The sequence below is a fragment of the Tupaia chinensis genome, unplaced genomic scaffold, assembly GCF_000334495.1.
Source record: "Tupaia chinensis unplaced genomic scaffold, TupChi_1.0 Scaffold000450_1, whole genome shotgun sequence".
NCBI classification, from domain to species: domain Eukaryota; kingdom Metazoa; phylum Chordata; class Mammalia; order Scandentia; family Tupaiidae; genus Tupaia; species Tupaia belangeri.
The window spans coordinates 692716-716614 of NW_006159956.1; the positions used below are offsets into that span (position 1 = coordinate 692716).

The 23899-nt window shown below is 48.5% G+C and overlaps 2 protein-coding genes across 3 annotated transcripts in view; one reads left to right on the forward strand and one right to left on the reverse strand.

Annotated features, from left to right (window-relative positions):
* Window positions 1-11203, reverse strand: part of FAM227A (family with sequence similarity 227 member A) — a 57081-nt gene extending 45878 nt beyond the window's left edge. Inside the window, exons 1-5 of the mRNA XM_006155378.2 lie at window positions 10985-11203; window positions 7734-7816; window positions 4125-4194; window positions 3504-3580; window positions 1079-1225 (exon numbers count right to left, since the gene is read on the reverse strand). Of these exons, the coding sequence (XP_006155440.2) occupies window positions 1079-1225; window positions 3504-3580; window positions 4125-4194; window positions 7734-7816; window positions 10985-11108 (501 nt within the window). The 5' untranslated portion in view covers window positions 11109-11203. The remainder of the gene's footprint in view (window positions 1-1078; window positions 1226-3503; window positions 3581-4124; window positions 4195-7733; window positions 7817-10984) is intronic.
* A 3942-nt stretch (window positions 11204-15145) lies between these two features.
* The window catches only part of CBY1 (chibby 1, beta catenin antagonist), a 12559-nt gene continuing 3805 nt past the window's right edge, over window positions 15146-23899 (forward strand). The window contains exons 1-2 of one of the 2 annotated variants that reach the window (XM_006155365.3): window positions 15146-15272; window positions 21052-21167. In XM_006155365.3, the coding sequence (XP_006155427.1) occupies window positions 21090-21167 (78 nt within the window). In that variant the 5' untranslated portion in view covers window positions 15146-15272; window positions 21052-21089. Of the gene's footprint in view, window positions 15273-18808; window positions 18867-21051; window positions 21168-23899 lie in introns of those variants that run through there. The other variant, XM_006155364.3, reaches the window with a different exon arrangement.

Here is a 23899-nt window from a genome sequence, read left to right on the forward strand (position 1 = left end):
AAATAAATAAAGTTAAACGAGATAGTTCTTTTTAAAAAAATATGTACTGTTTAAAATTGTTGATTATTAAAGTGTTTCTAACTGATAATAAAAGTTACCTTTTTTAAAAAATGTTTTTATTTGCTGGGTGTGGTGGTATGTGCCTGTCACCTCAGCTACTTGTGATGCCGAGGAAGGAGGATCATGAATTAAAGGCTGGCCTGGAAAATTATAGTGAGACCCTGTCCTTTAAATAAGTAAATAGAGGCCAGCAGGCACCTGGAAGTTAAGGCGCTGAATCTTACATGACTAGCTACATGGGTTGAGTCCTGGGCCCAGCAGCTTAAAACTCACGTGTGCGTCCATACCCAAAATCTTGAGAGGAGAATGGAGGAGAAGGGATTGCAGTGTGCTCATCCCCACTCGGAGGTGATTTCTCACTTTGTGTGTCTCTCTTTCTCTGGCAAGCACAGGTGTCCTATAGAAAAACTAAAACTAAACTGATTACGTTTTTAAGCTATCATTTATTTCTTTGAGAATTTATGACTAAGCACTGTGCATAGTGCTTTTATTTATTTATTTATTTACAGTTGGACAGTTTCTTTTCTTATTTTTATTTATTCATTCATTTATTTTAATTTGACCAGAGAGAGACAGAGAGAGAGGGAGAGAAAGTGGGAAAGCAAGCCACCAGTTCCGGGACTTGAACTGTGGTCAGCCATGTGGGAGTGTCCAGCGCTTTAACCACCACGCCACCTGCTGGTCCCGCATAGTGCTTTTATAAACATTGTCTTTACAATAGCCCTTCAAAGTAGAGACTGTAGTCTCTATTTTACATGAGAATTAGAGCCCAGACAGCCACTCGACACCCAGTTCCTGCTGTCATAAATAACCAAGTGGTGAATGTCTTTTGTACTGTCAGGGAGAGATCATGGTGCCCTGCGCACTGGCCACCCCAGGGTCCCTCCACTGAGCAAAGTGGGCACAAGGAGATCAGGGCCCTGACTCCAGGGCCACCGCTGCTGGGCCCAGAGGCCAGCACTCCTCCACCCACTGACGCCGGCCACCACAGAGGTTAGTGCCCTCTGTCTCTCCTTACCTTGCCACTCAGGGGGTTTTTCTCAGCCCGGACCACATTGCCCACCATGTCACAGAAGTCCACCCCATTGGGAAGCTCGTTTGGCCTAGAGTCATTAAATTGGGGATTCTGGTACAGTTCTGCCAGCAAGTTTTTATCTGCTGTCTTCTGAAGAAAGGGGAAAAAAGTCAGAATAAGAGAGCGGAATCTACCATTTTGGCTGTTTCACACAATAGGATAGCTTCCCTTTTTTATTGTGAGGACTATCTATAAACTCACCTTCTAGAACGCTAAGAGTGAGGGGGTTATTCATGGTCCCAGTACCCCTAACCAAGCACCTACTTACATTGTTTCTATTTTTCTCTACAGCATTAAACAAGTGTACACAGAGGCAAGTATGAAGATTCATTGTATACATATATGCACACACACATATGTTAAGTCATTTTCTATGCAAAAATACGTCATGACTTTCCCAATGACCCAATGTACACACACACACACACACACACACACGTGAATACATACACATGCTTTTATGCTTCATCTGCTTTGCTTTAGATTTTTCACATAGCTATAATGTCCTCAAAATTATACTTAAAAGGATATGTGCTGTTAAGAAGACGTGGTATAGGGACCAGCAGTTAGCGTAATGGTTATGTCGCTGGACTCTCATGTAGGCGACCGTGGTTCGAGTCTCAGACCCAGCGGCTTAAACTCACGCCGGGCGCATGTGCATGCGTGCCCAAGATCCCAAGAGGAGAATGGAGGAGAAGGGATTGCAGCGTGGTCATCCTCCCTGGGGGGGGATTTCTCGCTTTCTGTCTCTATGTCGCTCTCTGTCTTTCTGGCGAGCGCACGCGCCCTATAGCAAAAACCTCTCAAAGAAAAAAGAAGATGTGGTATAGTTTAATTAACTACTCACTGGTTACTTCCAATTAACATTACTGTTGTTAATAACTTGTATATTGTCCCTTTCCCCGCTTTTGGTTTTTTATTTAGCATGAATTTCTCAAAATAATAGTACTGGATCAAAAGATATGACTATCTTTATGGCTCTTTATATATATATCATGTCGACTTTTAGAATAAGCTAAAACATGATGACAAAAGAAAATGTCAAAATTGGGGCTATCAGGTGGCATGGTGGGAGGGGCACTGGACTCCCACATGGCCAACTGTGGTTCAAGTCCCAGACCTGGTGACTTGCTTTCACACTTTCTGTCTCTCTCTCACTCTATCCCTCTTTAGTCAAATTAAAATAAATAAAGTGAAATAAAATCATTATTTTTTAATGTAAAAATACAGAAAAGAGGAAACCCATTACCATCACTCAAAGGCACCTCTGGCGACACCTGGACAGACTGGATGGCTAACTGAGCTGTGGTGACTGACAGTGGAAGGATAGCTCAGTGACCCCCTGCACTGAGTCTGAGACCCGACCGGAGTCAGTGCCAGGTCCACCATCTGCTAGCTACGCCACCTGGGGCAGGACACTGTGACCCGCTCAGCGGCCATTGTGGGCAGCATGGCAGTGCTGCAGTTTGAACACGTCCCCATGATGCAGAAGCTGAGCCACTGTAACTGGTTTCAGAAGGTGAAAATTTGATCCAATTATGGCATCAAAACGTGAGGCCTTGATGAAGAGATTAGGATTGAGGTCATTAGTGAGGGGCCCTCGGGACTGAGTTGAGGTGTGGTTTTTTGTTTCGTTTTAGTTCTTGCTATAGGGCACATGCGCTCAGCAGAGAGAGAGAGAGAAAGTGAGAAATCACCCCGCTGAGGGGATAGCCCTGATGCAATCCCTTCTCCTCCAGTCTCCTTTTGGGATCTTGGGCATGCACGCACCTGTGCCTGGTGTGAGTGTCAAGCCACCAGGTCCAGGAATTGAACCACGGTTGACCATGTGGGAGTCCAGCAATGTGACTGCTATGCCATTTGCTGGCCCCTGCAACACTCGTTTTGAAGTTGAGGTAAGCTCTGCTCTTTGCAGGGCATTTGAGAAATTCTGGAGCTATTCAAGTACTTTAAGAACCTTTTAAAAAAGGGAACTGTGGGAACCAGCCGATGGCTTAATGGTTATGTAGCTGGACTCCCACGTAGTAGACCATGGTTCTAGCCCTGGACCTGGTGGCTTAAAACTCACACTGGGCGCATGTGCGTGCCCAAAATCCTGAAAGGAGAATGACAGGGGGTTGTGGAGTGGCCACACCCCCGGGGGCGATTTCTTGCTTTCTGTCTCTCTGGTGAGCCCACATGCCCTATAGCAAAAAAAAAAAAAAAAAAAAAAAAAAAAAACTCTCTTAAAAATGAAAAAGGGAAAAAAAAGGGAACTGTGATTTTCCTTCACAATCACCATCCAGGTGTCAAATCTCCTCCCCAAGAGTAAAACCATTTCATACCCAGTGGAAACTAGCCAGAAACAGACCCAGGAGCAGTCCCTTACCCTTTTCAGAACGAAAGACTTGGCACTCGTGAGTTCCGTGTCTTTGCAGGAATACTGGGACTTTTGTTGTCTCTTGACTACGGAAGAATGGAGGAAGACAAAGAAGAGATGAAGGCCTGCAGCCTGTCCACGCTGTGTGGAAATGACAGTAGTGCTCTTTCATTCCCCCCGCCCCCCGCTGTCAGAGATGCTCACGCTGGTTCTCACTGATCCCAGTGGGCTGCTGGTCCCCTCCTGTCCCGTTAGCCTGCTTGATCCAGATAAGTGGCAAGGAGCAGACCACTATGACTTCCAGCACGTGACTGCCCTCCCCCAAGTCCTTCCTCGTCTATAAAATACATGTAGTGGCACCTCCCTCCCAGGCAGGGCTGTGAGGAGGCTTTAATGAGAAAACTTGGATGAGAGCGCCTGGTACAATAGGTCGCATAGTAGGTGGTATCTAAATGGCAACTCCCCTGCCGCCTTCCTGGCCCCATGCCAGATTTAAGGCTACTTCAGAAAAGGACAAAAATATCCTCGTTGGAAACTCTGGCATCCTACCAAGTTGCATTTTAGAAACTAAAACAAAACAAAACAAAACAGCACAACCCTCCCCCCAAGGCTATGAGAAAGAATCTTTGCCTCTGTCTCCCGGGCTGCTGCGGCTTTTCTCTCTTAAAGCCTTCTTCTCCAACTCGTATCTCTCAATTGCCTTCAAAATCCAGAAGAGAAAGAAGACAAAGGTGGCTATCAGGGATTAATGCAAGTCCTGGAGGACGGTGGGCTCAGGGACTAGGCTTTTTCTCTTGTTGGGGTGCAAAAGGCCTGGAGCACAGTCTGTGGCCTACATCTAACTGTCCCCCCTCAGTGGTAGGCCCGGTGGCCATGGTGTCACTGCCATCATCCCCCACACCCTCGCCCTCTCACATCGTCCCTCCTCCTGGCTACACCTCTGAGTACAGAACTTGAAATGGGTTCTGATCGCAGCCCTGCATGACAATCTCTGTAAAAGGGAAATAATAACACATTCCAGGGTCCAAGTAAAGATCAAAGATAAAGTGTTTAATGTATTTAAAAATACATAGAGGGACTAGCAGTTAGCGTAATGGCTACGTCACTGGACTCCCATGTAGTCAACCGTGGTTTGAGTCCCGGACCCGGTGGCTTAAACTCACACCAGGTGCATGTGCGTGCATGCCCAAGATCCTCGAATGGAGGAGAAGGGATTGCGGCGTGGCCATCCCCCCTGGGGGTGATTTCTCGCTTTCTGTCTCTCTGTCTCTGTCTTTCTGGCAAGCACACGTGCCCTATGGCAAAAACCTCTCCAAAAAATAAAAAATGCTAGCATAGAGACAATCAGATTAAAGCTACTCAAAAGGGGAAACTGTTATTATTTTATTGCTGGGGTCCAGCCTCGGCGGGGGTGGGTTGACTCGCTGGAGGCGGCGTAGGTGAACAGAATTAGGCTAAAACCTCAATACTTTTTAGCATGTTTTTAGCCAGCTACAGTCAGAGCAAAAACTCCGGGCCGCAGCCCAATGGCTATTAAAACATGTATATTTATTGAGGGATGTTTAGGAAATAAAGGGGGTGAGGAGTAGTAAAAAATTTACTCTAAGGAACAGGGTATACAAAGCATGGAAGCAATAATTATAAAACATGCTGTCTTGTCAGATCAAGTAAAATCAATCGCAGTTTTCAGGATGAGGAAGACCGTTTGTCTGTTGTATCTTCTTAAATCTTGATTACTGGGAAGGGTCTTTTGAAGAGGGGGCTTGCAGAATGTTTGATAGTCTCAGTCTCAGGCCAGTTTGATAACTTCAGTCCCGGGCCAGGGCGGTAACATTGCTGGTTACAAAGGCCTAGATAGAAATCTTGTCTTGTTAAGTAAAGAGACAGTTAATATATGGACTATCTACATATTACAACAATATAAGGTGAGTCTGTGATCTGTATGGGAAAGGAAGATGATCTTGTAGCTCAGGAGACAACACAGAATGTTTTATTAGCAGTTTTTCATAGTCAACAGCACATAGATGAGAAACTCTTTGTAGTTGAAAGCTACCTGTTGCTTTAGATAAGAGCTCCCAGCTAAGGTAGTTCATCTTTTTCGGGAGCCCTCAGGTTTGTTCATCCTGTCAGTTGCCAGTCAGGCTTTTCCTTTCTTAAAAAACCCATGGGTTTTTGTTTTATTTGCTGAGTCTGTCAATTAGTGAGTTCTTCTGTTTTATCTCTGGGTGAATGTGCTGACTTTGCCTAGCATGAGCTAACTTTGGCCTGTGCTTTAACAAGGGGTATTTACATAAAACTAGCCTTAAACTAACTTAGTTTTCATATGCTACTGATGCTACTTTGGCTTATACTAATTTGACCTAACATATGTTAATTTTGGCTTAAACAGACAGGTGGGGGAGTCTCAAACTTCCTGGCCCTCCTGTGCAGTCTTAGTAAACCACATTCCTACAAGATCACTAATTGGCTTTATTGTAATGGTTGGGGATGATATTTTACCCTTGCAGGGTACTGTAATAACAGTAAAACTCACGGCAGAGAAATTAACTACAGGCCAGTAAAACGACACAAGGAGGGTTAGTAAACCGCCGGCCTTGTCTCGCAGTTTCTTCCCAGCCCAGGCCATGGGAGACAGCCTCTTTACCAGCTTGTGTTGTCTGCATGGCCCCGTCATTTTATTTTATGTTTATTATTATTTTAAGGTTTTTGCCATAGGGTACATGTGCCTGCCTGAAAGAGACAGTGAGAGGGAAAGTGAGAAATCACACCCCGGGGGATGGCCATGCCACAGTCCCTTTCTTCTTCATTCTCCTCAGGATTTTGGGCATCCATGCACGGGATTTTCAAGCTGCCTGGTCTGGGACTCAAACCATAGTTGGCCATGTGGAAGTCTAGCATCTTAACTACCATGTCACCTGCTGGCCCCACCATTATTATTAATCACCATACCATTGACCTCTCAAAAGAGATTTCTCTTGATCTCTGACTCATCTCTACCCCTGCCCCAGAAACAGAAAGAAAAATGAATGTCAGTGATCCAACAGTTGTATGCTGGGTCAATCAAGAGACAAGCATCAGGTTCCATGAAGTTAGTCTAACTGTGTTCCGGCCCTCAGGAGACTTACAGTCTATTTGAAGAGCCAGATCAACACATGTGAAGCATTGAAGAACCAAACTGCTACACTTAGGATTCGAACAAAGGAGATGAGTGTGGACTGAGCAGTTGGAGGACCGTCCAAGAACTGAGGGCTGACTCTCCGGGAACTGAGGACTGCCCAGGAACTGGAGACGGACTGCCCAGGAACTGAGGGCTGCTCAGGAACTGAGGACTGCCTGCCCAGGAACTGAGGGCTGCCCAGGAATTGAGGACTGCCTGCCCAGAAACTGAGGGCTGCTCAGGAACTGAGGACTGACTCTCCGGGAACTGAGGACTGCCCAGGAACTGAGGACTGACTACCCAGGAACTGAGGACTGACTGCCCAGGAACTGAGGACTGCCCAGGAACTGAGGGCTTCTCAGGAACTGAGGACTGATTGCTCAGGAACTGAGGACTGATTGCCCAGGAACTGAGGACTGCCCAGGAACTAAGGGCTGCTCAGGAACTGAGGACTGCCCAGGAACTGAGGACTGATTGCCCAGGAACTGAGGGCTGCTCAGGAACTGAGTGGCGCTCCAGGCTTCCCCAACCTTTCTCGGGCAGCAGCAGGCCCAGCAGGCCCCAGCGCAGCCTCCGTGGTACACGCTACTGAGATGCTTTGCCCACAGGCTGGGACCACCAGGAGGATTGGCTCTATTCCAGGTCCAACCTAAAGGCCGTAGAAGGTGCCAGTAATCCCAGGGAGACCCAGGAGGCTAAGGAGGAGGATCTCGCTGAGACCCTGAGGCACCCAAAAAAAAAAAAAAAAGAAGAAGAAGAAAAGGAGAGAGAGAAAACAGAAGAGAAAGAAAAGAAAAAGGCAGAGAGAGAGAGAAAGAAGGAGGAGAGGGAGAGAGAGAGGGAAAGAAAGGAAGGAAGGAAAAAAGGGAGAACTTGGCAGCTTGCCCACCTGGAAGTGTCCTGGTGTACTGTAATACCAAAGCTTCTCTTTTCCAAAGAAGAGAGGTGGGGGGAATAAACCTTTGAGATCTCGCAAAGATGGTTTCAAACCATCAGAGCAGCCCCAGGTCACTGCAGCACAGTGGTTCCTAGGGCCCGCCCCTCTCAGAAGCCTTGCCTCGGCTTCAGCACCAGGAACTCACCAGGCAGTTGGCCAGCGGGCTGGGACTCAGTTCCAGTTCAGCCATCTTTTGGTGCACTTGGTGCATGGAGCCCACAAGGCAGGCTGGAAGGTGAGTGGGCTAAGGAAATTTCAGGAGTGAGGACGCACGCGGAGGGAGGGGCCCGCCGAGGGCCGCAGCATTTCTGCTCGCCCCACTTCATTATTTCCTTTGCAAACGTTCACACTTTATCTTGGTTTGGTTTTGTTTTCATTTCCTTTTCTCTTTCTTTCTCTCTCTCTCTTTCTTTTCTTTTCTTTTTGTTGTTATTGTTTTAGTTTTGCTGAAGGGCAATGTGCTTGCCAGAAACAGAGAGAGTACGGGAGAAAGAGGAAAGGTGAGAAAGCACCCCCAGGTGATCGTGATCATGCCACGATGCCTTTTCCTCCATCCTCCCTAAGGATGTGGGGCACGCATGCGTAGGAGTCCTGCGTGTTCTTCAAGCTTCCCGGTTCGAGACTGGACCATGTAGTCCACCATGCGAAATCCAGATCCAGCCACCTTAACCAGCATGTCACTGGGCTGGCCCTTTATCTTGCTTTAATGAGTTGCTTTACAAATCATAAATGAGGGTTGACTATACTATAGACAACTTGGAATTTATAAAAAGGAACAAAGAACCAGGATTTGAGGGGATTTCCTCCAGTGTTTTTTTTAAACATACGTTTTTACATTATTATAATCTTAGCATATGCCTGTTTTACTACCCTGACTTCCCTTCCAGGATCATGAGCACTTTTCCTATGGTTACATAAACTCCAGAGTCATCATTTTAAATGGCATTATGCTAATCCATTTAGAGAATGCATCTTTTTTTTTAAAGAATAACTTTATTCAACTTTATTTATTTTAATTTGACCAGAGAGGAACAGAGTGAGTGAGCGAGAGAAAGGAGAGAGAGAGGGAAAGTGAGAAAGCACGCCGCCAGGTTCGGGACTCGAAGCACAGTTGGATATATGGAAGTGCAGCACTCTTAACCACCACGCCGCCTGCCGGCTCTGAAAATGCATCTTAATACACTTCACACATGCTGGCTATGGGATATTTAAGTTGTTTACCCACTTTTTGTGACTATCATATTATTTACCCACTTTTTGTGATCGTGTGCTTTGATGCACGGGGTCATACAGAGAACTATTTCAATATTTTGGAATATTTATTTAAGAGAGACTTTCTGGGCCAGCAGGTGGCATAGTGGTTGAGGTGCTGGACTCCCACACGACAAATCACAGTTCAAGTCCTGGACCTGGTGGTTTGTTTTCTCATTTTTCTCTCTCTCGCTCGCTCTCTCTGGGCAAATTAAAGAATAATAGGGATAATAAAAAGTAAATAAATTTTAAAAATATATTTTTAAATGAGGGATTTTCAATTGATGGGTGATTAGGTCATCTTTCTGGTCTCTGTTTCAATCTGCTCAGCCTGTGCCTCCTTCTCAGCCTTTGCATTTCTGTCTTAGCCTCAACTGGGCTGGAGTATCCTTTGTAGAAATCCAATAATCTCATCTTCCTCCTTCCCTTGCCCTAAAGCAAGGTCCACGCTTCCTTCCATTACACTCAAGTGTTCTTACACATCAGAGAGTACTTGAAAAACGAAGACTCCGAGAAGGAACATGACAAATCATAGAAAATAAAATGGATTCATTAGGTTGAGATGTGTGGGGATTAAGAAGAAAGAGGGGTCATTACAAAAGGTCCAGCGAAGGGAGGCCCTACAGCAGGCGATGACACTTTGCCTCACCTTAAGAGGGACTTCTGAGAGGCGGGGGAGGCGAGAGGTGCAGAGACACGTGTAGTCCAGCTGGGGACAGAGCGACTTAAAGGGAAGTGAGTTCAGTCTGAGATGGAAAGGTTTGCAGTTATTTGTAACCTGAGGGATTATTTGCTGGACAAGCTCCCCAGAGATGGAATTCTGTGACCCTGGGACACAATTCAGGATCAGAAGTAAGCCAGGGATAAAGGAAGACAGGGCCTAGGAAGTGAGATGTTGGTAGAAGCTGTCTGATGCCAGAGGGAGTGAACTCTGGGCCCAGGAAAGGGCTGGCAGATGAGATCAGGCAAAGGCAACTGCAATAAAAGAAAAAGCTGGGTAATGGAGCCAACAGGTGACATGGTGGTTAAGGCAGCTGGACTCCTACAAGGCTGACTGCAGTTCGAGTCCCAGACCTGGCAGCTTACTTTCTCAATTTCCTTCTCTCTTTCTGTCTCTCTATGGTCAACTTCAATAAAATGAAATAATGACAATGAATAAAATTAAATTTAGAAATTATTTTTAAAAATAAATAAATAGAGAACCAGCAGTTAGCATAATGGCTATGTCACTGGACTCCCATGTAGTCGACCGTGGTTCGCGTCCCGGACCCGGTGGCTTAAAACTCACGCCGGGCGTGTGTGTGTGTGTGTGTGTGCATGCGTGCCCAAGATCCCGAGAGGAGAATGGAGGAGAAGGGATTGAGGCATGACCATCCCCCCTGGGGGGTGATTTCTCGCTTTCTGTCTCTATGTCTCTCTCTGTCTGTCTGGCGAGCGCACGCGCCCTATAGCGAAAAACCTCTCCATAAATAAATAAATAAAAATCTGGGTATTGGGCTCACTTGTCCAAGGACAGAGGGCTGGGCCATACTTCCTGAGCTGCTGTCTATAACATCCAAGCTGCAATTGTTTGGAAGGCATAATAAAAGAATAATAATGAGCTGTTTCTCCCTTCTTCTCCATTCTTTCCACAAATACATTCAGTATTTCTTCCTTTGGGGCTTTTTTCTGATTATCCTAGTTAAACACACACACACAAATCTCAAGTCAAACAATTCTTCACAGTCTCAAATTCTTTTAGAGGAGAGAGCTTTTAGGACTTAAATAATTGAAAAAATTAATGAATAGATAAAAGAATGGGCTGGGTCAGCTGGTGGCATGGTGGGTAAGGCGGCTGGATCCCACATGGCTGACCATGCAGTTTGAGTCCCAGGTTCCACAGCTAGAAAAACGTGCTGGGCGCGTGTGCATGTGTGCCCAAAATTCTGAGAGGAGAGTGCAGGAGGACGGACTGTGGCATGGCCATTCCTCCTGGGGGGTGCTTTCTCACTTTCCCTCTTCCTGTCTCTCTCTGATTAAGCACATGCTCCCTAGAGCGAAATAAATAATAATAAGAGGCCTGAGCATTGGCGTGCCGATTGGTCTGTGGCGCAAGCCAAGTTGGGTCATTTGCTCCAAGTGCAGGCGGCACTGCCAGGAGGATACAGGGGGGCTTCCTCTCCAGCTCCTTCCTCACAGCACTCTTCCTTGCACTCTGTGTGATGAGAGGGACAGCCAGGTGCTCATCCACAGGTATCATTGGTAGGGCGGTGCGGTTGATGGCATCCATCCTCTTGATGTACTTCGCGAATGGTTCCGTTTCTTGCCAAGTAATAAACACGGTTTCTGCATTGAAAAGCCTCTTATCTCCCACTCCGATCTTGTCCTGTGTTCAGTCCACCTCCTGATAATCACAGAGAGCATAGAACCACCTTAGGACACACCCGAGGAGAAGACCTGCTCACCTGCTGAGCAGGCCTGGCGGCGAGGCACACGCCCCACGCTTACGTGGGGAGGGAACACTTTTGTCTGAGAAGCGCACTGTTACCTGAGGATTTCGGGGCTTATGTACTCCTTCTTCTAATCTGCGGGTGCCTGCCCCTCGCCGCTCCCATGATGAAAATTGTTCTAGTGTTAAAAATAAGGAGAGGAGGGTCCTAAAAAGGCCAGAGCTCCAGATCACCCAGCAAGTCACTTTCCAAACGAGAAATCAAGTCAAATCTCTTGGCCTGTGTGAGTCCTGACTGTAAAGTAAGCGATTTGCATGAGGTGGCCCTAGGCCCCTTTTCAGCAATCAGACTCAGCACTGGGGCTCCGGCTCCTGAAGTACCAGAGGCTCTGCCCCCTCTCAGAAAACTGGCCCCCTCACCACCCTCCCTCCCTGGCTCTAGAACACACTGGCTGGACTGCCCTCCTGGGTCCTTGCTTGCTGGCCGGGAGCTCACTTCCATTGTGGGCTCATCTCCAGAGTAGCGTTCCGGCCCGCTTAGAACAGAGAAGACTTGGATCCTGCTCTCAAGAAACTTACACGTAATGAAGGAGAGAAAAGTGCAAAGGTCAAGTGTGGGAGGAAAATTAATTGAGGTGCTCTCTCACCAGACTCTCCTGCGGTTCAGGCCCTCTGCTCCCCCTCTTCTCCTCAGACAGGCACCCTGTATCCTGACCCACTGAGCTGAGCTGCCTCCTGGCCCAAACCGTGCCAGGCCTGCTGTGTCTCTGTGCCTTCGCACCTGCTAGCCTCTCTACTCGCCTCGCCCAGGTCAAGTGCCTTTTGGAAAACCTTCTCAAATCGGTCCAGGCTATTAAGACCAAGACTCATCTGGGAAACCCAGGGTTCTGCTTTCACCTCTCTATTAATCCTTCAGTCCTGAACTGGAAGGACTGGCCTCTGTATCCCTCCTTATTAAGCAAATGACTCCTCTGGGATTAGTCTGTCCCATATTTGATTCCTTTTAGATCACTCACACTGTTTCTGGTCCAAAGAGGCTCTCCATCTTGGGCTGGCCTAAGTCAGCTGGATGGTGGGAAAGGCTGGCCCAGGTCAATACTGTTCCTCTCCCTGCTCCCAGTCTGTAGCCATCCAGGCAAAGGGAAGGGGTAAAGATGAGGCAGGTGTGCGTTAGGGCTTTAACTTTCCTTTCTCCACTCCCCGGCATGATTGGAAAACCACATGTTCTCTGAGAAGCAAGGCTCAGAGCAGCTCTGTCAAGAAGCTTTTCGCTTTACCTTAATGCGATTACTCCTGTCTGATGGGACAATGTTTAAAATACTCTGTTCCCTTCTGAAATGTTTATCTTACCATTCTAGGGTAAGTATTTTCTGTAGCATGATAAATTTTCACTGTCATTATTTGGAGAGGAAAAAAGGAAGGGGAGATAAAAAATAAATAAAAATTTTACAAGAGATTAAGTAAATAAAGGAAAGGGAGAAAGCTAGCTTCACTGACCGTCTCCCCAGTGGCAAGCACTGTGCTATGTGCTAGGAGCAGATGAGTGGATGGATGGCCGATCTGCTGCCCTTGGGCCGCACATGGTCTGGCGGCCGAAACCGGAACGTCCCTGTTTAAAGTTAACATGTTTTGAACCAGCCCCATAGCCTAGTGGTTAGGGGAGCTGCCTCCCACATGGTTGACTGCAATTCAAATCCCAGCCCCAGTAGTCTGAAAACAGGCTGGGTGCACACTCATGCATGTCCCAAATCTCTACAGAATGAAGAAACAGCGGAAAAGGGATTGCCCCGTGACCATGCTCCACTCTCTCTCCCTGTCTCTCTGTCTCTCTGGCAAGCACATGGATTCTCTGGAACTTTTGTTTTGGAGAGGTTTTTGCTATAGGGTGCATGTGCTCTCCAGAAAGAGAAAGAGAGAGAGAGACAGAAAGTGAGAAATCACCCCCGGGGGGGGGATGGTCACGCCGTAATCCCTTCTCCTCCATTCTCCTCTCAGGATCTCAGGCACGCACGCGCACATGCGCCTGGCATGAGTTTAAGCCACTGGTCCAGGACTCGAACCGTGGTCGACTACAAGGAGAGTCCAGTGACGTAAGTAACCATTATGTCATCTGCTAGTCACAAGCGATTCAATTTTATTTATTATTATTATTATTATTTAATTTGCTATAGATAATATACACTCACCAGAGAAAGAGAGAGAGAAAGTGAGAAAGCAAGCCTCCAGGTCTGGGACTTGAACTGCAGCCAGCTATGTGGGAGCCCAGTGCCTCAACCACCATGCCACCTGCTGGCCTCCATCATTACTGTTTAGAGCATGCATACATAATGCCGAGAATGGACATAGTAGTGCATTTGGAAACAGTCAAGGAGTCAAGAGACTGAAGAACAGGAGCTAGAGAAGGGGAGGAGTAGCCCCCAAGCAGAGGGAGCTAGGCTGGAAAAGTACACGCAGGCTAGACCCGGACGTCCTAGAAGCCATTAGCCTCCTATGACAATTGAACCTGTGGAATTTGGCTAGTGTGATTGAAAAAGTCCAATTTTAATTTTAAAACTGAAGTGTACATTTTAAAATACTGATTATATGTTGAAATGATTATATACATATTTAGGCTGCTATAGGGCACGTGTGCTTGCCTGAGAGAGGCAGGGAGAGTGAGAAGGTGAGAGCTAGGAAAAGTGAAAAGTCAGTCCTTAAAGGGGATGGCCCCGCCACAATCCCCTCTCCATTCTCCTCTCGGATTCTGGGTGGGGAGCGCACATGCCCAGCGTGTTCCCGAAGCCACTGGGTCCGTAGACCAACCTCACAGTGGTCTACGTGGGGTCCAGCCACCGCAGCCGCCACGCCACCTGCTGGCCCCTAAGTGATAACATTTTGGACATGTGGAGTTAAATAAACCTTTATTCAAATGAATTTCACCTCTTTTATTTTGTATTGCTTATCCTTTTACAGCTGTGGCTACGAGATTTTAAGTTTCCATTGCACAGGTCCGGCTTCCGCCCGGCAGGTTTCGGTTCTGGGTTGGAACTCTCTCTTTACCGGGCTGGGGTAGTGGGAGACGGCTGCGCTGGGAGCAGAGACGGGGTCCGCTCGCGCAGCGGAGGGGTGACCTGGTGCGCCCACAGGCAGCCAGCGAATCTCCCTCGGCCGGCCGCATTCCTTCATTTATCAATGGAACCAGTAAGACGAGTTATGAGGACGTGGGGGCTCTGGAGCGCTGTCCTCTGCCCCTGGCTCGCCTGCGACCTGGACGCAGTCGGCGAGCCGGTTTCTCTCGCGGGCAGAGGCCGAGGGGAAGCAGTGCGGGGGGCCGGGCCGCCCTGAGCCCGCGCTGCCAGGGCTGGGCACCGTCCGTCTGTCCGTCCGTCTTACCTGAAAGCGTTCGCGAAATCGGACGAACACGGACGCTCAGGGGACCCCGCCAAGTGTTGGGGGCACCGACGCGGGTCCCCCCACATCCACCAGAACGTGCCCTTTGCTTCGCGGTCGGGGAAGAGGAGGAGGGCAGTCGGGGACGGGCCCATTTTGCTACTGTGAGTCTGGGCGGTCTCCAGGCAACGCAGGGCGGTCACACTGTCACCTTCCCCATAACAATGGAACAGTCGCGGGCCCAGGAGACCTCCGCCAGACGCTGTTACCAAGGTGACGGCGGCGGGCTGGGGGGTCAGGCCAAGGCGTTGGTGGGGAGGGGGAACGCAGGACGTCCTGGCCTATAACCCGGGCCGCGTTCAGGTCTCCGGGAGGCGTCGCCATGGTGCAATGCATTTCACAGGCCGAGAGGAGTCTGCGAGAGTGCCTGAGGCTTCGCACAGACTCGCTTTGGGGACCCCGCGCGCCGGACACCCCCTCTCCTCGGTGGCAGCGTCCGGGGCGGGGCTGCGCATGCGCACGGTGGGCGGCTGATGGGACCGGCGAGCTTCTGTCTCAGCCGGTGACAGAGACCCGGCCGCGGTCCTTGCGGAGGTCTCGGGGTGCGCTTGGACCCTGGCTTCCCGGGCGCGTCAGGTACGTCTCTGACCCCAGCGTCGCCTGGCAGCGAGGCCCGGGTTCACCCGAGTGCCCTGGGCAGGTGGGATGGCAGGAGGGCGCGGGGCCGCGGGCAGAGGCCGGTTCACCCCGGCGAGTCGCCGCCCCTCTTTGAGAGCGCTTCCTCGAGTGTGAGCTGGGGTGCTGGTTCCTCCCCGTAAGTGGGCTGTGAGGGTGATCCAGCGAGATCGTCCCTGTGGACGTTTATTCACAACCGTTACCTGAGCCCCGCAGCCATGGTGGCGCGAGCACCTGCGAGACGTGTACTTGGCAGACCCCAACTCTTTAGGGGACACGTACCGGATCCTCTCTAACGCAGACTTGTTCTCGTTAGAATCGTTTACAACCGTAATGCATTTTAGGCCCGGTTGCAAACGGCAAAGCTTGCACAGCGGTTAGCGGTTGGTATCTTTCTCCAAGCATGGGGACACGCGTGATCTGCTTCCTTCGGTCCCCGGGAGAACCAAACTCCACAGCTTCTAAACACTGAAGCATGGTGACAACCTGTGAGCCAGGCACTACCGTTATCCCTGATTACAAATAAAGACTCAAGGCTGGGGAGGATAGACGCTGGGGTCCCGCTTAGGGTGAGCAGTAGAATGACAACTGGAAGCCAGGTGACCGCCCTTCCCTCCCTCCGAGCTGACCTGCCTCCCCCAGAGGGTTTCACTAGGGGCCTGGGGCCAAGGGGACAGTTTGTCTGGGCCCTGGTCCGTGCTGAGACCCCAGAACTGTTGGTGGGTTATTAGGTCTGACTTAAAAGGCAGCTAGTCCAGGCCCTTCCTTTTTGTCATCTTTAAAATATGGATGAGAAGTTAAGGTGCTGGGTGCTCCCACATGGCTGACCACGGTTTGAGTCCTGGACCTGGTGGCTTGCTCTCCCACCTTCTCTCTCCCTCTGTGTGTGTGTATCTCTCTAATCAAATTTTTTAAAAAATGAATGAATGAATAAAGTTAAATAGTTTTTTAAAAATATGGATGAGAGACCAGCAGTTAGCGTAATGGCTATGTCGCTGAACTCCCATGTAGTTGACCATGGTTCAAGTCCTAGACCCGGTGGCTTAAAACTAATACCAGGCGCATGTGCGTGGGTGCCCAAGATCCCGAGAGGAGAGTGGAGAAGGGATTGCAGTGTGGCCACCCCCCCTGGGGGGTGATTTCTTGCTTTCTATCTCTTTGTCTCTCTCTCTCTCTCTGGCAAGTGCATGTACCCTGTAGCAAAAATCTCTCCAAAAAAAAAAAATATATATATATATATGAAAGGGACCAACAGATGGCATAATGACTGCGTTGCTGGACTCCCATATAGTCAACCGTGCTTCGAGTCCTGGATCGGTGACTTAAGACTGACGCTGGGCTGGGGGAAGTCTCCAAGAGGAGAATGGAGGAGAAGGGACTGTGGTGTGGGCATCCCACCCCCCAGGGAGGGGTGATTTCTTGCCTCTGTCTCTCTGTCTCTCTGGCAAGTGCACATGCCCTATAGCAAAAATCTTTTTAAAAATATATGGATGACAAACTCTCAGCTTCAGGGTTATGAGAATTAGTGAGTTCATGAGTGAGGCGCCCCAGTTAAAACTCTGAGAAATAAAGAAACTTGGCCAAAGTTTAGCAAACACCTGAGGGGCAGAGCCAGACCTTGAATGGTCTTTGGTGACCAGGTGGTGTGCTCAGGCATAGTGCTCGCATCCACACGCGCCCGGCGTGAGTTTTAAGCCACCAGGTTTGAGACACGAACTGCAGTCAACTACGTGGGAGTCCAACAACATAGCCATTATGCTAACTGCTGGTTCCCGGATCTGGCTTCTCTTGAACAAAGCACATCACCACTGTATGTTGGAGCTTGCCCTCTTGGCTGCTCTTTTTTTTTTCCCCCAAGAATTATTTATTTTAATTTTATTTATTCATTCATTTTATTTGACCAGAGAGGGACAAACACAGAGAGAGAGAGGGAAAGTGAGAAAGCAAACCAGGTCCAGGACTTGAACTGAGGTCAGCCATGTGGGAGTGTCCAGCGCCTTAACCACCATGCCACCTGCTGGCCCCTTCCTTGGCTATTCTTTTTAGAGAGGTTTTTGCTATAGGGCACGTGCACTTACCAGACAGACAGAGAGAGACAGAGCAACAGAAAGCGAGATATCACCCCCCAGGGGGGCCAGGCCACAATCCCCTCTCCTCCGTGCTCCGCTCGGGATCTTGGGCGGGCACGCACGCACACACGTCCAGCGTGAGATTTAAGCCACTGGGTCTGGGACGCGAACTGCGGTCGACTACATGGGAGTCCAGCGACATAGCCATTACGCCAACTGCTGGTCCCAAGCCCCTTGGCTATTCTTAAATCTACAAAATGCCCATTTCGTTCGGGTCAGTCACATATATTACTGCTTTTTATTTTTCTTTTTGTCTTTTCATATACAATTATATGATACCTATTGGCCTGTAACTTGTTTTCTTAGTATTGAAGTATGTTGGAGGTCTTTCCAGGTGAATCCATATTCAGCAATCCCACTGTATGAATTTGTTTGTTTGTTTTGCTATAGGGTGCACGTGTTCCATACAAAGAGGCAGGGAGAGAGAAGAGAGAGAGAGAGAGAAAGTAAGAAATTGCTCTCCAAGAGGGGATGGCCATGCCACAATCCCTTCTCCTCCATTCTCCTCTCTGGATCTTGGGCACATGCCATTTGGTCTGGGACTTGAGCCACACAGCTGGCCATGTGGGACACAGGTGCCTTAACCTTGTTGCTTACTGTTCCATTAGAAGACTGCCACAATTTATGTTTCTACACCAACCACTGGTAGATTTTTTGAGTTGTTTCTTATTTTTCACTTTTTTTTTTTTTTTTGGAGAGATTTTCACTGTAGGGCGCGTGCGCTCGCCAGACAGACAGAGAGAGACATAGAGACAGAAAGCGAGAAATCACCCCCCAGGGGGGATGGTCACGCCGCAATCCCTTCTCCTCCATTCTCCTCTCGGGATCTTGGGCACGCACGCACACACGCCCGGCGTGAGTTTTAAGCCACCGGGTCCGGGACACGAACCATGGTCGACTACGTGGGAGTCCAGTGACATAGCCATTACACTAACTGCTGGTTCCCCCTTATTTTTCACTTTTGACAAGAGTAGAAAACGTTTGTGTGAGTATGCCCAAGTCTTTCTGGAGATACAGTTTTAGGATTTGCTATCCAGAAAGTATGCAAATTTTAAATTTTTCTAGATTTTGCCTAATTACCCTTAAAGAATTACAGCATCTATGCGTCTATCAATAGGGAATGAAAGTATCTTTTTAATATTCTCACCACCATTGGATATTATTTATGTTTTAATTTTTGCTGATATGATGGATAAAATGCTTATTTTATGACGTGCCTCCCAAGATGTCAATACAAGGATAGTTTGATATATAGCATAGCCAACTGGCCATGGTTATGCACCTTGGGAAGATCGGCTAACTTCATGCCCTAGTTTTCTCGTCTCAAACATGGATAGGAAATACCTACCTCTCGTGGTCGCTCTAAGGAATGAGAGAAATCTGTGAAGTGCGCCCAGCATGGGAACTGTCCCCTTATGGATACACAGTAAGTGATATTCCAGATGCTTCTGGACTTATGATAGGGTTACATCTTTATTTTTCAATTTTTTTCTGCGGGGTATTGGCACTTGCCAGAGAGAGAGAGAGAGAGAAAGCACCTGTCAGGTGGTTGGCCATGCCACAATCCCTTCTCCATTCTCCTTTCAGGATTTTGAACATGCAGACACACACATACCTGGTAAGTTTTCCAAGCTGCCTGGCCCATCGCCTGTTGGTTAAAGGAACCAGACCCCACATGGCTAACTGCACAGTTCAATTCCTGGACCCAGCAGCTTGGGAAACAAACTGGGCATGTGTGCTTGCCTGTCCAAACCCAACAGGCTGGAGAAATGGAGGAGAAGGGATCGCGCTGTGACCTCACTTCACTGGGCAGTGCTGTCTCCTCTGTCTCTCTCATGTTCGTGCACGTGTCCTCAGGCAATAAGAGAAAAAGAGACGTAGGGATTGCATTCCTTGTTCCAAACCACAAAGCTGTTGATACCAGGACCAGCAGATGGCACAGTGGTTACGTTGCTGAACTCCCACATTGCTAACCACGGTTCATGTCCCAGATAGGGAGGCTTAAAACTCATACCAAGTATGTGTGCATCCATGTCCAAATTCCCAAGAGGAGAATAGAGGAAAAGAGATTGCAATATGGCCACCCCCCAGGGGATGATTTCTCACTCTCTGTCTCTCTGTCCCTCTGGCAAGCGCATGTGCCCTATAGCAAAAGTCTCTCTTAAAAAAAACAAAAAGAAACGTGTTCGGGGGCCAGCAGGTGGCATGCTGGTTAAGAAACAGGACTCCCATATGGCCAACCATGGTTCAAGTCCTGGACCTGGCGACTTGCTTTCTCATGCCCCTCTTTGTCTCTCTGTGTCTCTCTCTGGTCAAATTGAATAACAAAAATAAATTTTAAAAATCCAATAAATAATTTTTAAAAATACTTATTTAATTAATTCCATTTATTACTTTAATTTAATTCCATGTATTATTATTTTTAATTTGACCAGACAGAGATAGAAAGGGAAAGTGAGAAAGCAAGCTGCCAGGTCTGGGACTCGAACTGCAGTTTGCCACATGAGAATCTAGTACCTTTAACCACTGCACCACCTGCCGGCCCCTAAATAAATAATTCTTAAAAAAAAAAAAAAAAAACTGGTGATGCCAACTTGTTATACCGTTGCCTGTTATTAACACAAACTGTAGATCTACACAGACCTGGGTTGAAATAATAGCTTTGGGCCAGCTGGTGGCGTGGTAGTTAAGACGGCTGGATGTAACATGGCCGTGGCTGACCGCAGTTCATCCTGGACTCAGCAGCTTGAGTCCACACTGAGCGTGTGTTCATGCATGCCCAAAATCCCAAAAGGAGGGAGAAATAGAGGAGACGAGGTTGCAGTGTGACCACTATCTAGAGGGAGTGCTTTCCTAACTTTCTCTCTCTGTCTTCGCTGAGCACATGCGCCTTTGGCCAAAAAAAAAAAAGTAATAGCTCCCACTCATGACTTAGTCTTCCTAAGCCTGTAGGAATTAATTTGAGTCATGTTTAAGACTCAAATTCATTCTCCAAGGGTGATGATTGATCACCATGAATGGCATTTGAAAAGCTATGTCACAGCTTCTAAAATGGTTTCAGAAGAGATATTCCAGAAATGGCTGGAGCCACAGCAGTAGTATTGGAATAAGAGATCACTTCCCAAAGCAGCCTACTACCCAATTACGTAACGTAAAGTCAGACCACCTGCAGTAACTCTGAGATGCTTCCGCTCCGCCCTTGACACACACGTGGGGGACGAAGACGAGCTGGGAATAGGCAGAGTGAGAGTTAAGTGAGATATTGCATGCAAAGGTGTTAGCCTACTGCCTGGCACTCGGTGAGCATTCATCACCTGTCATTGCCAGGATTGTTAATAGCCACTTGTTAAAATGTGTGTTTTGGGGACCAGCAGGTGGCATGGTGGTTAAAGTGCTGGATACTCCCACACGGCCAACCACGGTTTGAGTCCCGAAGCTGGTGGCTTGCTTTCTCACTTTCTCTCTCTGGTCAAATTAAAATAAATGAACAAATAAATGAAATTTAATAATTATTTTTTAAAAATGTATGTTTTCATGGTTTGAGGACAATGACACAAAGTCACTGCCTCAACTGTTTGTCCTCCTGACTTTTTGACTTTTTCTGACCCTAGGAGCAGGGAGCATTGGGCTTTCCACCATCAGGCCAAAGATGCCTCTCTTTGGGAATACTTTCAGTCCAAAGAAGACGCCACCACGGAAGTCTGCTTCTCTCTCCAACCTGCATTCTGTGAGTGTCAGTAGGGTGGGGGGTCAGCCAGGGTGCAGAGGGACTGCAGTGCCAGGTGGTGCTCCCAGGGTGGGAAGTGGGCCTCCGGATGCCTGTAACAAGAGGGCTTCCTTTTAATTGATAGTGTTGCTATTTTGGAACACTTTTGAACTCCTGTTTGGGAATTATTATTAGAGCTTATTCAAGAATTGAATAAGAGCCAGCTGATGGCATGGATCCCACATGGCTGACAGCAGGCTTTCGGTCCTGGACCGGACAGTTTGAGAAACACACCTGGTGCTTGGGCACGTGTGCCCAAAATTCCTGAAGAAAGGAGGAGAAGGGATTGCAGTATGGCCATCTCCCTTTCAGGGGTGCTTTCTCACTTTCTCTCTCTGTCTCTCTCTGACAGGAGCACATGCCCTCTGGCAAAATTAAAAAAAAAAAGAGCTGAATAAGACAGTCAATTTTATTGTTATTTTTGACCCCAAACAATATATAATTTACTTTTACTTTATTACCAAGACTTGACCAGGAATTAATTTTCATCATGTTTAAGAATCAAATTCAGTACCAGCAGATGGTGTGGTGGTTAAGGTGCTAGATCCCACACGGCCAACCTCAGGTCAAACCCCAAACCCAGTGGTTTGAAAATCATGCGGGTGTGGGACCAGCAGTTAGCATAATGGCTATGTCGCTGGACTCCCATGTAGTCGACCGTGGTTCGAGTCCTGGACCTGCTGGTTTAAACTCACACCGGGTGTGTGTGCGTACGTGCCCTACATCCCGAGAGGAGAATGGAGGAGAAGGGATTGTGGCGTGGCCATCCCCCCTTGGAGTGGTTTCTCGCTTTCTGTCTCTTTGTCTCTTTCTGTCTTTCCGGCAAGCACACGCGCCCCATAGCAAAAACCTCTCAAAAAAAAAAAAAGGAAGAAAGGAAGAAAGAAAAGAAAATCATATTCATGTGGGAACATGTGTGTGCATGCCCAAAACCCCAAGAGGAGAATGTAGGAAAAGGGATTGCAGTGTGGCCATCCCCCGGGGGAGTAATTTCTCACTTTTCCTCTCTGTGCCTCTCTGGTAAGCACACATCCCCTATGGCAAACCCCCCTCCCAAAAAATAAATAAATAAATTTATTTTCCAAGGATGATGACTCACCACCGTTAACAGCATTCAAAAGGATATGTCACAACTCCTAAAATGGTTTCAGGAGAGACGTTCCAGAAATGGCTGGAACCATAGTAGTAGTAAAAAGCAACTTGCTACGCACTTAAATGTAAGCATTAGAAGTTTAAAAAATTACATAACGTAAAGTCAGCCCACCTGAGTTAACTATGAGACGCGTCCTTCCACCCTGGACACACATACACAGACCCCGTATGCACAGTCCCCTCACCTCTTCTGCTGAGGTCCTCTGAGCATCCGTGACCAGGTGCTGGGCTCCTGTCCCCGTGGCTGCTCTTACACCAGGTGATGTATGCTGGTGTCTCCGATCTTCTCTTCCAGAGCTGGTTCTGCAGGTCAGCCACTCATTCCCAAAAGGGATGAGGGTCACCTGCAAGGCTGGCAGGGCTGAGCATGGCCCCAGCCTTCGGGTCTTTGAGTCCATTGTCTCTTGTCCCCAGTTAACATCACGGTGAGGGCATCCCCACTGTGGCCAGGGCTGGGCATTCTGAGAAGCAGCCAGGCAAAGGCCCAGGATCTGTTCTGGAGTCCACAGGCCTCGAGGCTCTCTTGCCTCCCTGCCATGTGTTAAAGATGCAGGTGCACCTGGCAGTCTCCCAAGTCCTCCCCTGTCCTCACCACAGGGTGTAGGAGCAGTGGCATGCTCACGTGATGTCTGTCTCTGACCGTGACCTGAAGCCAGTCTTCCCCGCAGTATTTTCCCTGTGCTGACAGGCAGTTGTAGGTTGTAGGGAAGAGCCTGAGCCCACAGTGCTTTGTATGGTTACCAGTGGGTTCTGTTTGCTCCCATTGTTACAGGACAAAGTCCCAGAGCCTGAGGGTGGCACCTAAGGCCCTTTGAGGCCTCGCCCCAGCTCCACTTCCTGCCCTTGCCCTTTGCTTACCTTGTGCTTCAGCCACCGCCTTACAGCCCCCTTTGTGCTGGTTACTGCCTCTGCCTAGCAGGCCCTTCCCTGTCGATTGATGTAAGAGCTATTGATTGGGGCCGCCTGGTAGCACAGGGTAAAATGCAACACTGCGAGACTGGCCACGGGGCGGGCTCCTGGTTCGCATCTGGAGGCCTCCCTCAGTACACCAGGCACAGGGGTGCCCTCAAGGGCTGGCTGAGGCTTGCAGATCACGGTATTGAAACCCAGTTAAGGGTGCTGCCTCTGTCTCTCTCTCTCTCTCGTTCATGGAAGAAATAACCAAATTAACTTCGGGGGAAAAAAGAAAAAAGCTGGGCCAGTCAGTGGCCTAGTGGTTGAAGTGGCTGATCTCACTTGGCTGGCCGTGCAGTTTGAGTCCCAAAACTGGAAGCCTGGAAAACATGCCAGGTGTGTGTGCATGCATGCCCAAAATCCCAAAAGGAAGGGGGAATGGAGGAGCAGGGTTGGTGGTGTGGCCATCCCCCTTTGGGGGTGCTTTCTCACTTTCTCTCTCGGTTGACTCTCTCCAGTGAGCACACAGGGGCCGGCCAGGGACCGGCAGGTGGTATTGGTTCTGTGGTTAAGACACTGGGTTCCTGGGACCAGCAGTTAGCGTAATGGCTATGTTGCTGGACTCTCACATAGTTGACCACGGGTCA